The sequence below is a fragment of the Myotis yumanensis genome, unplaced genomic scaffold, assembly GCF_028538775.1.
Source record: "Myotis yumanensis isolate MYYU_CA2020_CCGP unplaced genomic scaffold, mMyoYum1.0.hap1 SCAF_13, whole genome shotgun sequence".
NCBI lineage: Eukaryota > Metazoa > Chordata > Mammalia > Chiroptera > Vespertilionidae > Myotis > Myotis yumanensis.
The window spans coordinates 53,356,264-53,369,244 of NW_027223764.1; the positions used below are offsets into that span (position 1 = coordinate 53,356,264).

Consider the following 12,981-nt stretch of genomic DNA (forward strand, 5'->3'; position numbering starts at 1 on the left):
GAACAAGGGATCCCAGCCCCACACCAGGCTCTGCAGCCCAGACCACCAGCGCTAGGGACAGCAGCTTAAGAAACACCAACGACAAATAGGAACTGAACTGTCGGGCTTTGGGGTGAGCACTGGAGGGGCAGGTCTGTCCAAGACAAGTGCTGGCAGGCACCATTTTCCTTTGTTGAGCCCTTCCCCCACCCAGCCTGCAGGTGCAGGCAGTGACAAATCTGAGTCTGCATGAAACTAGATAACACAGTTCCTACCACCCTAGTGATGTCCTGAGACCCCGCCCCACCCAACCTGTGCACCGGCCTGAACATCTTTCAGCAACTGTTCCTCACAAGCAATGGGCTGCAACCCATGCTGTGAATTCCCTTAAATCTCTGAAAAGTCCACATACCCCAGACAAGCATCAGCTGGCCTCAGCATGCCCTGTACTTCTTGCTAAGCGACCCTCAGCCTGCCACTAGCAGCAGCCTGCCTTGATTCACAGCATAACCACACCCAGGTGCCTCCAAGCCCAGAACAGGCAGCTACCAAGAACTGATCACTTTGTACCTCCTACCAAGTGGCCTCAGGCAGGGTATAGGCAGAGGCTGACCTGGGCCTGCACTGGAGCCCCTCCCAAGAGGCCCCAGGACCAACAGAACTAAATGCCATCTTTCTTGTATGGAGACCACACTAGAGCACCAGCCAATTAGCTCCAAAAAGACACACCAAAAGGGTGGGCTCCAAAGAAACCAGAGTCCCACTACAGCAAATCCCACTCAGCAGCTCATCCTCTGTAATCACAGCCAATCCTCACAGCCAGTCAGTGAGAGAGTCAGTTCTACCTGCTGGAGTGCCAACAGCAATCAAGACTCAACTACAAGGGATGAGAACACACAACCCACACAAAGGACAGCCCTGGAGCACCAGGCTCAGGTGACGAGGGAGACAGTGCCACTGGGCCCCACAAGAAACCTACTACAAAAGGCCAACCTGCCAAGACTTGGAGATGTAGCAGATCTACCTAAAATGTACAAACAGAGAGGCAGCCAAAATGACATGTCCCAAATGAAAGAACAGGACAAAAGTTGAGAAAAAGAACTAAACAAAAAGGAGGAAAGCATTCTATCAGATACAGAGGTGAAAACATTATAAGGATGCTCAATGAACTTAGGGGAAGAATAGATGAACAAGTATGACCTTACACAAGGGGACAGAAATCATAAAAAAAGAACTAGTCAGCGGCCTAAGTGGAAGTTACACTTACCTCTTCCCAGTACCAAACTGAATTACAATAAAAATATAGAACAATCAACCTGAATAACCAACTGAAGACTGGCTGAACAGAATTCTTATGCGCACAGGTTTACAGAAGAAGCCACATAGAGACTGGCAGGAAGGGTAGAGGCACAGAAAGGGCTGGCGCCACTTCCACTGGTGTTGGCTGAGATTCCTGAGGGATATCTCAGCTACAGAGGTTCCCCCTTACGAGTATGGGTCTCAACCCCACACTGGTTCCCCAGTCCAGACCACCACGTGTTGTGTGGAAGCAGCACCCACATAACCTCTGGCTGTGAAAGTCAGCAGAGATTCTGACCACCAGGGCAAGACGGAGTCTGCTAGAGACCTAGCACCCTCCTAAAAGGTCAGCACGCAAGATCTCATTCGCAGCCACTGCCTGGGCTCTGGCAGAAGGAAGGCAGAGCTGATGAGAATCCTGTGAAGACAGACTGGGTTTTGTGGCTGCAAGGACAGCTGCCAGGGTCCCTGTGCTTAGTTCCTCTCACACACTGCGGATGCCATCTTTCTTGTGTGGAGCTCACCTTTCTAGATGGCATCAGCCTGGGGGAATGCATAGTCCCACCCCTGAACTCCCTGTGGCCCCATGCTGCAGAGCTCACACCCTGCAGAGGAACCAGCTGCCTGGGCCTAGGTGTAGAGGTCTGGGCAGACTCGGGGTGTCAGTGATTGAGTTGTGTGGGCAAAGGCCATTTTTCCCACCGTCCCAGTAGCCTGACTAGCACCTCCCACAAAGCCGTAGTGACTAAGGGGAGATCCACCAGCCCCACCCTTTGGGGTTTTGGTGACCCTGCACTGCCGATATTGAACTCTCTGGGAGGTCCAGGCAGAATCTGGAACAGGCTGAGTTGTGTGGCTCTAGGCCATGGCCATTTTTCCCTCACACATCTGACCATTGCCGAGCCCTCCCTTCACACAGCCAAATCTTGGTCTCTTTGGGCCTGATAAACTCTGCTGGCCTCCTCCTGATGACTCCCTGACACCCCACTCTACCACAAAGGTCTGCAGGCACTGGCAAGTGGCAGGTAGCCTTGTTGTGCTCTAGGACGTTTGCTGAGTGGCCACAGACTCAGCACTGCCATGGAGGCTGAACCTGTATTGAGCTGGTGGACACCACTCACCCTGGTGACTCACTGAGAACCTAGCCCACACAACTCAAGTACCACCAGAGGCTCTTTCAGAAACTAGCCTAACAGGCAGCCAACAGGGGAGGCAGGTAGAAACAGGTGGAGGCCTTGTGCTGACCTGCCCTCAGGCTTCTTGCTGGTGGAAGCTATCCTTCGTGTACAGTTTGGTTCTCATGCAGAGGCAGCCACAAAGTAGATCACTTTGTAACTTCAAACAAGTTGCCCAGGGCCAGTCACAATCAGCATCTGATATTGATCTGTCTGCACCAGACTCCCTCCCAGGAGGCCCCAGAACCAACACACCCAGTTGAGAGCTTCACACAACATCAGAGCAGAATCCAGTTAGCTTCAGAAGTGGCACATCCAAAGGGAGATCTCAACAGGCTCTAGAACCTGCTGAATCAAATTCTGCTGTGTGTGGTCAGCACCACACAGAAACAAATACAAAGAGGCAGCAAGATGCGGAGACAAATAACATGTCCCAAATGAAAGAACCATAAAAAGAACCAGTCAGAAAGTAGAATACAATATCTGAAATGAAGAATACACTAGAGCCCTAGCTGGTTTTGCCCAGTGGATAGAGCATTGGCCTGCGGACTGAAAGGTCCTGGGTTTGATTCTGGTCAGGGGCACATGCCCGGGTTGCGGGCTCAGTCCCCAGTGGGGGGCATGCAGGAGGCAGCCATTCAATGATTCTCACATCTTTGATGTTTCTATCTCTCTCTCCCTCTCCCTTCCTCTCTGAAATCAATAAAAATAAATAAAAAGTATTTTTTAAAAAAGAATACACTAGAAGGAGTAAACAATAGGTTAAATGAAGCAGAGGATTGGAATAATGGTGTGGAAGACAAGGTAACAGAAAACATCTAATCATAATTTTTTTTAAAAATTAGGGTAGTTTAAGAAACCTTTGGAACAACATGAAGTATAACATCCACAACATAGAGGTACCAGAAGGAAAGCCAGTGGCATTGAGAATCTACTTGAAGAAATCTTCGTGCTTCTTTAAAAAGTTTTTTGTTTAGCTCAAACTAGTCTCAACTTTAACTCCCATTTCCTGTGCCCCCTCTAGTTAGCCCTCTGCCCCATTACTCCATCAGAATTGTTCTACGTGAGGTTATAAATGATATTTATGGTTCATTTTATGTTCTTAACTGAGCAGCTGCATATATTTGACCATTTCTTCCTCAAGACACTCTCTTCACTCAACCACTGTGATATTTTCTCCCTCCTCTGGGGCCATTTCTCAGTCTCTTATCTTTCTCTGCCTATTTAACCTCTAGCTGTTGGCATTTCTGTTTAGACCTGGGCTCTACTCTCCTTGTAAACCAATCAGTCATTTCATCCATTCCTTGTGGCTTTAAATCATTTGTGTAGTCATTCTCAGACTTATATCTCCAGCTTAGCCATTTCTTCTATTTTTCCCCTCTGGTAAGTTTTATATGACCCAGAAACACTTGCATTTCAAAGGGTTGAAAGAAAATGTAATAAAATATTAATGGTGGTGAGATTATGGATGATTTATATTTCCTCCTTTACTTGACTTTCTAAAGATTTTTCTATAGATCTTTGAAGTTTACAAAGCAATATCAAATATGTATTTAATTTAATTCCAACACTCAACAACAGTCCTCGAGTTCCTAGGTGTCATCTGGTAACTAGACTTCCCCAGTTTAACTGTTCTGGCTGCCAGCCAGTTACTTAGAGTGTTAATTTTGATCCTACAGGTGGATTTGACATGGAAGTTAAAGGTTGGGGTGGAGAAGATGTTCATCTTTATCGAAAATACTTACATGGTGACCTGATTGTGATTCGGACCCCGGTTCCGGGTCTTTTCCACCTGTGGCATGAGAAACGCTGTGCTGACGAGTTGACCCCTGAGCAGTACCGCATGTGCATTCAGTCCAAAGCCATGAATGAAGCCTCTCACTCGCACATGGGAATGCTGGTCTTCAGGGAAGAGATAGAGACACATCTTCGCAAGCAGGCATACAGGACAAATAGCGAAGCTGTTGGTTAACCTAACCATCGACACATTAGTCCGAACCATAAACCAGCAGCAAACCACAACCAGCACTATTTATTTAGCCTTAATTCCAGTGCCAGATGCAGTGCCTCTTTCAAAGAATACATGCTTGTCTTCTGTGCTCTTTCCGACATTACTTTACCGTAGCAGTATAACTTCATATGAGAAGAAAAAGCAACTGTTTCAATGCAAAGCCTGTTTGTGAGAATATTGCACTATGGAATCATTGATAAATCAAAATTTGGTGTTTGGTCCCAAAGTCGTTTTGAGTTAGTTTGTACTCTGAGTCCATGTTCTGATGTTTCCTGGTTGCACCTGGGCTAAGGGATGGAATGTGTTGTGATGATGGTCAGTAAGGAGCATCCCGTTCCCGCAGAGGTAGAGAGTTACAGATGGAGTGTCTGGACAAGGGTTCTTCGCTGACCACTGAGTCAACTTGCTCGGTTTTTATTTTTATTTTTTTATTGATGAGAGAGAGAAAGAGAGGGAGAGAGAGAAAGAGAGAGAGAGATATCAATCGTTGCCTCCTTTATGCGCTCTGGAGATTGAACCTGCAACCTAGGTATGTGCCCCGACCAGGAATTAAACCCGCAACCTTTGGTTGTTATAGGGGACAATGTTCCAACCAATTGGCCACCCAGCCAGGGCTGTTGCTTGGTTTTTAAATGGAGATCTTTGGTCAGTTGCTTGAAGAATCCTTTTTCAGTGAAGCAGAGGACAATTACATGACACATCTGAAATCCCCCATCAGGAAGAGACAGAAGTAAAAACCCCTTAACTCCATGTTGCTTAGTCCCCTCAATGTCTGTTTTTAAACAAATGGGTAACTGTGGGAAATACTTAGATGAGAATCCATGACTTGATTAAAATATAAAGTGTTATTACTTTGTCATCATTTTGGGGATTAGAAGTCAAGTTGCTGTAGAGTGTAGACTGTTTTGAACAAACTGAAATCAACATGGAAATGTCTTAACAGACACTTACTGTGTTGGAGTACAGGACACTGGTGGTGTCTGGGAGCATCAGTGTACATGAGCCTGCACGATCAGGGCCATTAGTGGTGGGTGGTTCAAAATAGATGAGCATAGCATGGTGCTGTGTGTGTTTGTCTTATCTCATTTAGCATGGGTTCATATGTATTTACTGTCCTTTTCTAATAAGTTAATATATGCTACATATGTATTTGCATTATAATACTTTGAGAGTTTCACTGAAGAGAGAAAAAAACAATTTAATGAGATATGCCATAAGATCACACTGATTTGAGAAAAGGGGAAGCAGTATGAAATCTGAATTACAGAATTGTTTTAGAGATATATATTACTTGCAGATAGAATGATGTTTTGAGGTATAAATTATATTAATGAGAAAAGATAAATAAGAAATTATATTCAGATAGGATTATACTATGTTATTTATCACACATGGATCTTTTACCATAGGGTCAATTGCTAGATCCAGAAATTGGAGATACGGTGAAAGGCATGCATAGATTTTTGAATCTTTGGTTTTTAAAAAGGGACCTATGCTGTATTCTTTCTATTTGTATATAAACCTCTGAAAAATCACAGAAGAAAAGTCATTTCTCTTTTGGCTCAGTAAATCATACCATCTGAAACATTATAAACTCTAAATTTCTTGGTGCTACATGAATTCAATTTTACAATAACTCTTACTAATTATTCTTGTAAGTTTTAAGTTGGGGTAGCACTTAAGCTTGTTTTATTTTTGAAAATATGTAAAATGTCCAAAATTATTCAGGCTGTTGTCTCATTTTTATACAAGTATTTATTATGAAGACCAGTCAAAAGTGAGGGAACCTAATTATTTGCAAAGGTAAGTTTCAGCTTCTTTTTTGACATAATCAAATGATTTTATCTTTTCTTCTGTTTTTTTTTAAACTAGCTTTTAATTTAAAGATGGAAGCTAAACAATGAAAACAGTACTATGTTTTTGACATTAAACGGTACCAATAAAGTATTTTTTATCAAAAATTAAATGAAAATGTGATAATTTCTTTTTGTTGTGAAATGTAAGTATAGAAATGTGTAAAGCATGTAATTATGTACTTTAAAGAATAATAAAGCAACACCAGGGCACCAACTACCCAAATTAGGATATAGAACATTACCAGTGAAAGGTCTTCCGTGTGCCTCTTCTAATCACTTCCTGATTTTTGTGGTAATTTTTCTTCTCTCTCTCTTTTTTTTTGTTTGTTTGTTAATCCTCACCAAAGGATTTTTTTTCAATTGATTTTTAGAGAGTGGAAGGAAGGGGGAGAGACAAGAGAGAAACATCGATGTGAGAGAGACACATCAATTGGTTGCCTCCCACACGCACCCCAACCTGGGCCAGGGATTGAACCTACAACCCAGGTGCATGCCCTTGATCAGGAATCGAACATGTGACCCCTTGGGTGTATGGGCCAACGCTCTAACCACTGAGCACACCAGCCAAGGCCACTTGTTTTTCTTCTTAGTTTTCCCAACTGTGTATGTAGTATCTCTACCCAATGAACTGTTTAGTTTTTTAAATCCTCACCTGAGGACATGTTTACTGATTTTAGAACGAGAGGGAGAGAGAGAGAGAAAGAGAGAGAGGAGAGAGAGAAACATCAGTGAGAGAGAAACATCAATGTGAGGGAGAAGCATAAATTGGTTGTCTCCATATGCGCCCCAACTGGGGGTTGAACTCACAGCGTAGGTATGTGCTCCCACCAGGAATCGAACCTCAACCCTTTTGGTGAAAGGACAATGCTCTAACCAACTGAGCCACCCAGCCAGGGCAGTTTTGCCTGTTTTTGAATTGATATACATACTAGAGGCCCAGTGCGTGAGATTCGTACACTGCCGGGGGAGGGTCCCTCAGCCCTGCCTGTGCCCTCTCGCAGTCCGGGATCCCTCACTCCTTACTGCCCACCTGCTTGCTGTTCCTTATGGCTTGGCTTGGTGCTCCTTAGTGCTGCCCTGGATGCAGGAGGCTCCCACCACCATCACTGCGCTCGCCAGCTGTGAGCCTGGCTTCTGGCTGAGTGGCGCTCCCCCTGTGGGAGCTCACTGACCACCAGGGGGCAGCTCCTGCCTTGAGCATCTGGCCCCTGGTAGTCAGTGTGCATCATAGCGTCCAGTCATTCTGGTCGTTCTGCCATAATGGTCGCTTAGGCTTTTATTATATAGACTAGAGGCCCGGTGCACAAAAATTTGTGCACTCGGCGGGGGGGGGGGGGGGGGGGGGGGTCCCCTAGCCTGGCCTGTGCCCTCTTACAGTCTGGGACCCCTCAGGAGGTAACGACCTGCTGGCTTAGGCCTGCTCCTGGGTGGCAGAGGGCAGGCCCAATCCCTAAGTACAGCCCCTGGTCAGGCTCAGAGCAGGGCCGATTGGGGAGTTGGGGCGCCACCCCGTCATGCACAGAGCAGGGCGGATCGGGAGGTTGCAATGCCACCCTCAGTCACTTTCAGGGTAGACTGATTGGGGGGTTGGGGCACTGCCCCCTGTCACTCACAGAGCAGGGCCGATCAGGGGGTTGGGGCGCTGCTCCCTGTCACTCACAGAGCAGGGCCGATCAGGGGGTTGGGGCGCTGCCCCCTGTCACTCACAGAGCAGGGCCGATCAGGGGGTTGGGGCGCTGCCCCCTGTCACACACAGATTAGGGAAGATCAGGGGGTTGGGGCGCTGCCCCCTGTCATGCTGATCCCGGTGCTGGGAGGCATATTACCCTTTTACTATATAGGATAGAGGGCTGGTGCACGGGTAGGGGCCGGCTGGTTTGCCCTGAAGGGTGTCCTGGATCAGGGTGGGGGTCCCCACTGGGGTGCCTGGCCAGGCTGGGTGAGGGGCTGAGGGCTGTTTTCCCACTGGCAGTTGACTAAAAGCTCCCAACCGCTCCTTGTTTTCTTTTTTTTTTTTTATTCTGGGCCAGCTTTAGCTCTGAGGCCTCGCTGCTGAAAACATGGATACGATGTTGCGGTCCAGGGCTGACTGAAAGCCAGTTTTGTTTAGCTTCTTATTTGCAACATAGTAATAGTTGCTTAGAGTTGCAGTTGAGAGGCCGGCACGGCAGGTGAGGTGGGGAACGTTGGAGCCTGCAGTTCCTGGAGGAAGCAAGCCTCCCTGCTCGCTTCAGTGCATGGCTGCCGGCCGCCATCTTGGCTGACAGTTAATTTGCATAAGGATACACTGATTAGCCAATGGGAAGGGTAGCGGTCATACGCCAATTACCATGTTTCTCTTTTATTAGTGTAGATTATTTCATTATCTATTTTTAACTTGCATTCAGTACTATGTTTTTGAGGTTCACCCATGTTAATCTCAAAATTATTTTTATTACTGACTAGTATGCCCCTGTATGAATACAGTCATACACTGTAATGACCTCTTGGTGAGTAATGGGTCGTTGTATATGACTGTGGTCCCATAGGATTATAATGGATCACACCATTGCATTTTAAACCAACTGTTCCCAAATGTTTTCTGAAACCCCACTATATGCTTAGTTAGCACCATTCTAGACATGGAGTGCAACCGTGAACAAGAATAGTGGAGTTTATATTGTAGTTCTGGAGAGACAAGTTGTAGCACAATGCAGTAGTCACGTGTTTGTGATGATACTGGTGGAAGCAAACCTGTGCTGCCAGTCATACAATACAGTACAGTACATATACGTGATAATAAATGAGTATGTTACTGGTTTATGCATTCACTATACTTGTTACCATGATTTTAGAGTGCACTCCCACTTAGAGGAAGTCTGCTGTGAAACAATGTGCAGCATAACTCTCACGTCTCATGTTTACTGCTTCTCTTGATTGCACCATTTTCTCTTGTGCTTGAGGGAATCTCATGGTGTAGTGTAGCCTGAGTGTACAGGGTGTGTGAAGTCTCCAGCAGTGGGCAGTCATGACCCGGCCTTGGCACTCACCCTCACTCACTGACTCACCCACAGCAGCCTCCAGGCCTGCCAGCTCCGTTCATGGTGAGTGCCCTACACTTTATCTTTCATACTGTATCTTTACTGTGCCTTTTCTATATTTAGATATGTTTGGATACACAAATACTTACCATTATGTATAATTGCCTCCAGTATTCAGTACAGTAACATGCTGTACAGGCTGTAGTAATAGGCTATACCATATAGCCTAGGTGTGCAGTAGGCTGTACCATCTAGGTTTGCTAAGTGCATTCTATGATCGCAAAAGGATGATATTGCCTAATGATACATTTCTCAGAATGTGTCCCGTCATTAAGTGGCATGTACTGTATACCACACTATTTATTAATTCTACTGTTATTTGAGTTGTCTATAGTTTTTGTTGCTTACTTTTGCTATCACAAGCAGTGTTTTTTGTTTGTTTGTTTTTAAATATATTTCTTTATTGATTTCAGAGAGGAAGGGAGAGGGAGAGAGAAATAGAAACATCAATGATGAGAGAGAATCATTGATCAGCTGCCTCCTGCACGCCCCCTTCTGGGGATCAAGCCTGCAACCCAGGCATGTACCCTTGGCCGAAATCAAACCTGGGACCCTTCAGTCCGCAGGCCGACGCTCTATCCACTGAGCCAAACTGGCTAGGGCAGCAGTGTTTTTATAAATACTATTTTATGGGTCTCTTACAGTGTGCGAGAACTTCTCCAGGAGGGATGATGCTGGGTCATTCATTCAGCTTACTCTCCCAAGTACACTGACCACAGCCCGCACTGTGCGAGAGTTCACTTCGCACTCTTGCCAGTGCTTAATTTTGTCAGGCTTATTAATTCTTCTAATCTAGCGGGTTTAGGCATGAATTATAATTTGCATTTCCAGTCTTTTTGTCCATTTTTAACAGTTCATAGGAATTTTTCACATATCCCGGATACCAATTCTTGTTGGTTACATGTTTGCAAAGATCTTCTCCCAGGATGTGTCTTTTCCCATTCTTGATGGTACTTTTTGATGAATAAAAATTAATTTTACTGTGACTAATCTTCTTCCTTTATGTATTCTACTTTTTATTATTGATGTATGCCCTCAAAGGGAAGGATGTCTTAAAGCTATGTTCCTTTCTTCTGCTGCTGCTTCCCCCGTCCTCCCCCCTCCTTGCCGCCACTACTGCAACCTCCTCCTTTTCCTCCTCCTCTTTTTTTTTTTACCAAGGAAGTTGGACTTTATGATGCACTTTAGGGGGGTTACATTGTTCTCCACTCCTCAGCTTTCCCAGGGCAATCCTCCAGGCCTCTTGCCTCATTCCTCACTCAGACTTCCCCTGGAGGAGAATGGGAAAGAGGCAAAACCCATCTGATTCTGTCATCTGCTGAATCTAAACCCAGAAGAAATATGAACCAAAATGTATTTTATTTCATTTAATTCAATTTATTAGACCGGCATTGATTAATAAGATTATATAGGTTTCAAGTGTATACTTCTATGATACATGACCTGTATATTGCATTGTGTGCCCACCACCCAAAGTCAAATCATCTTCTGTCACCAAATATTTGGCCCCCTTTACGAGCTCCCCACCCCTCTTTCCTCTGGTAACCACCATACTGTTTTCTGTGTCTATGAGTTTTAGTTTTATATCCCATATATGAGTGAAATCATATGGTTCATAGCTTTTTCTGACTGACTTACTCACTTAGCATAATATCCTCAAGATCCATCCATGATGTTATAAATGGCAATATTTCCGTCTTTCTTACAGCTGAGTAGTATCCATTGTATGTATGTACCACATCCAATCATCTATCCAAAGACACTTTGATTGTTGCCATGTCTTGGCCACTGTGAATAGTGCTGCAATGGACATAGGGATGCATACATCTTGGTGAATAAAACTATCTTCTGAATACCTCAAACATGGCTTTGCTTTTCCCAGTTAGAGCTTTAACCTAAGTAGAAGAGATTTGTGAATTTGTGTGAGGTAATGATTATATTTTACTTCTTTCCAGCATCACCTTACTGTAAGGTCCATATTTTACCCACTGACCTGCAAAACCACTCTCATCCATACTTTCATGGGTCTGATTTGGGGTCTCATCTGTTCAATTAGGTCATCACCATGCCATTTCATCACAGTCTAACTTCTGTAACCTAATACAAGTCATCATCTCTGAGAGCTTGCCCTGTTCTTAAAGATTGTCTATTCGAAGCCTTGGTACTTTCATATAAGTTTTAGAATAAGCTTATTAATTTTCACAAAAACTTTTATGAATTTGATTGAAGTCTCATTGAATCTATAAGGTCACTGGAGAAAATTCACATTTTTATGCTATAGAGTCTTCTAATCCTTGAATGTGAACCATCTGTTTAGGTCTTTATTGTCTTCAATTAAGTTTTATACTTTTAATATAGTGGACTTAAAGAAGTATTATTTTTAAATTTTTCCTAGATGTTTTGCATTTTTGATGCCACTGTAACTATCTTTTATTTTTATTGCTTATTGCTGGTGTCTAGAGAAAAATTTGATTTTTTAGTTTCAGCAACTTTGCCAAAAACACTTAATTCTAAAATGTATTTGTAGTTTCTTTTGCATTTTTTGCCTTATATAATCATATATGAGTAGTGAACCTTTTGTTTCTATCTTCAATTTTTATATCTTTTTTTTGTCTTACTATGCTAAATAGGATTTGTTACGCACTGCTGACTGGAAGTGATAATAGTGAACTTCCTGGAAGCCCATGTTTCCAAAGCCCTGGAGAATGTGCTGTGTTTCATCACTAAGTGTGATATTCCCGGGAGGTGTTTTTGTAAATACCCTTTTATAAAGTTAACAGAGTTACCTTCTATCACTGCTTGGCGAGTTTTTATCATGCTGGAGAGCATTTGTCAAATACTTTTACTTTATTAAGATGATCATGATTTCTTTTCTATCTTTAATATGTTAAATTGGTGAAATGAGTTAATCAGTTTTCTGAAGTACCCTTGCATTTGTGGGGTCATGTTGTGTTATCTTTATTACACACTAGAGCAGTGATGGCGAACCTTCTGAGCTCGGCGTGTCAGCATTTTGAAAAACCCTAACTTAACTCTGGTGCCGTGTCACATATAGAAATTTTTTTTGATATTTGCAACCATAGTAAAACAAAGACTTATATTTTTGATATTTATTTTATATGTTGAAATGCCATTTAACAAAGAAAAATCAACCAAAAAAATGAGTTCACATGTCACCTCTGACACGTGTGTCATAGGTTCACCACCACTGCACTAGAGGCCTGGTGCACGAATTCGTGCACAGGTCTGGCTGGTGATCAGGGCCGATCGGGGGTCCGGCTGGCCACAGGGAGGGGCCACAGGAGGTTGGCTGTGGGAGTGCACTGACCACCAGGGGGAAGCTCCTGCATTGACTGTCTGCCCCCTGGTGGTCAGTATACGTCATAGCAACCAGCCGACCAGTCATTCGGTCGCTTAGGCTTTAATATATATACTAGAGGCCCGGTGCACAAAAATTAGTGCACTCGGGAGGAGGAGGTCCCCGGGGGGGGGGGGGGGTCCCCCAGCCCGGCCTGTGCCCTCTCGCAGTCTGGGACCCCTCGGGAGATAACAACCTGCTGGCTTAGGCCTGCTCCTGGGTG

General features: G+C 44.4%; 1 protein-coding gene across 3 annotated transcripts in view; it reads left to right on the forward strand.

Annotated features, from left to right (window-relative positions):
- The window catches only part of CSGALNACT2 (chondroitin sulfate N-acetylgalactosaminyltransferase 2), a 37,011-nt gene extending 32,107 nt beyond the window's left edge, over nucleotides 1–4,904 (forward strand). For 2 of the 3 annotated variants that reach the window (XM_070433118.1, XM_070433119.1), the window contains exon 8: nucleotides 4,133–4,904. In XM_070433118.1, the coding sequence (XP_070289219.1) occupies nucleotides 4,133–4,425 (293 nt within the window). In that variant the 3' untranslated portion in view covers nucleotides 4,426–4,904. The remainder of the gene's footprint in view (nucleotides 1–4,132) is intronic. The other variant, XM_070433120.1, reaches the window with a different exon arrangement.
- The last annotated feature ends 8,077 nt before the right edge of the window (nucleotides 4,905–12,981 follow it).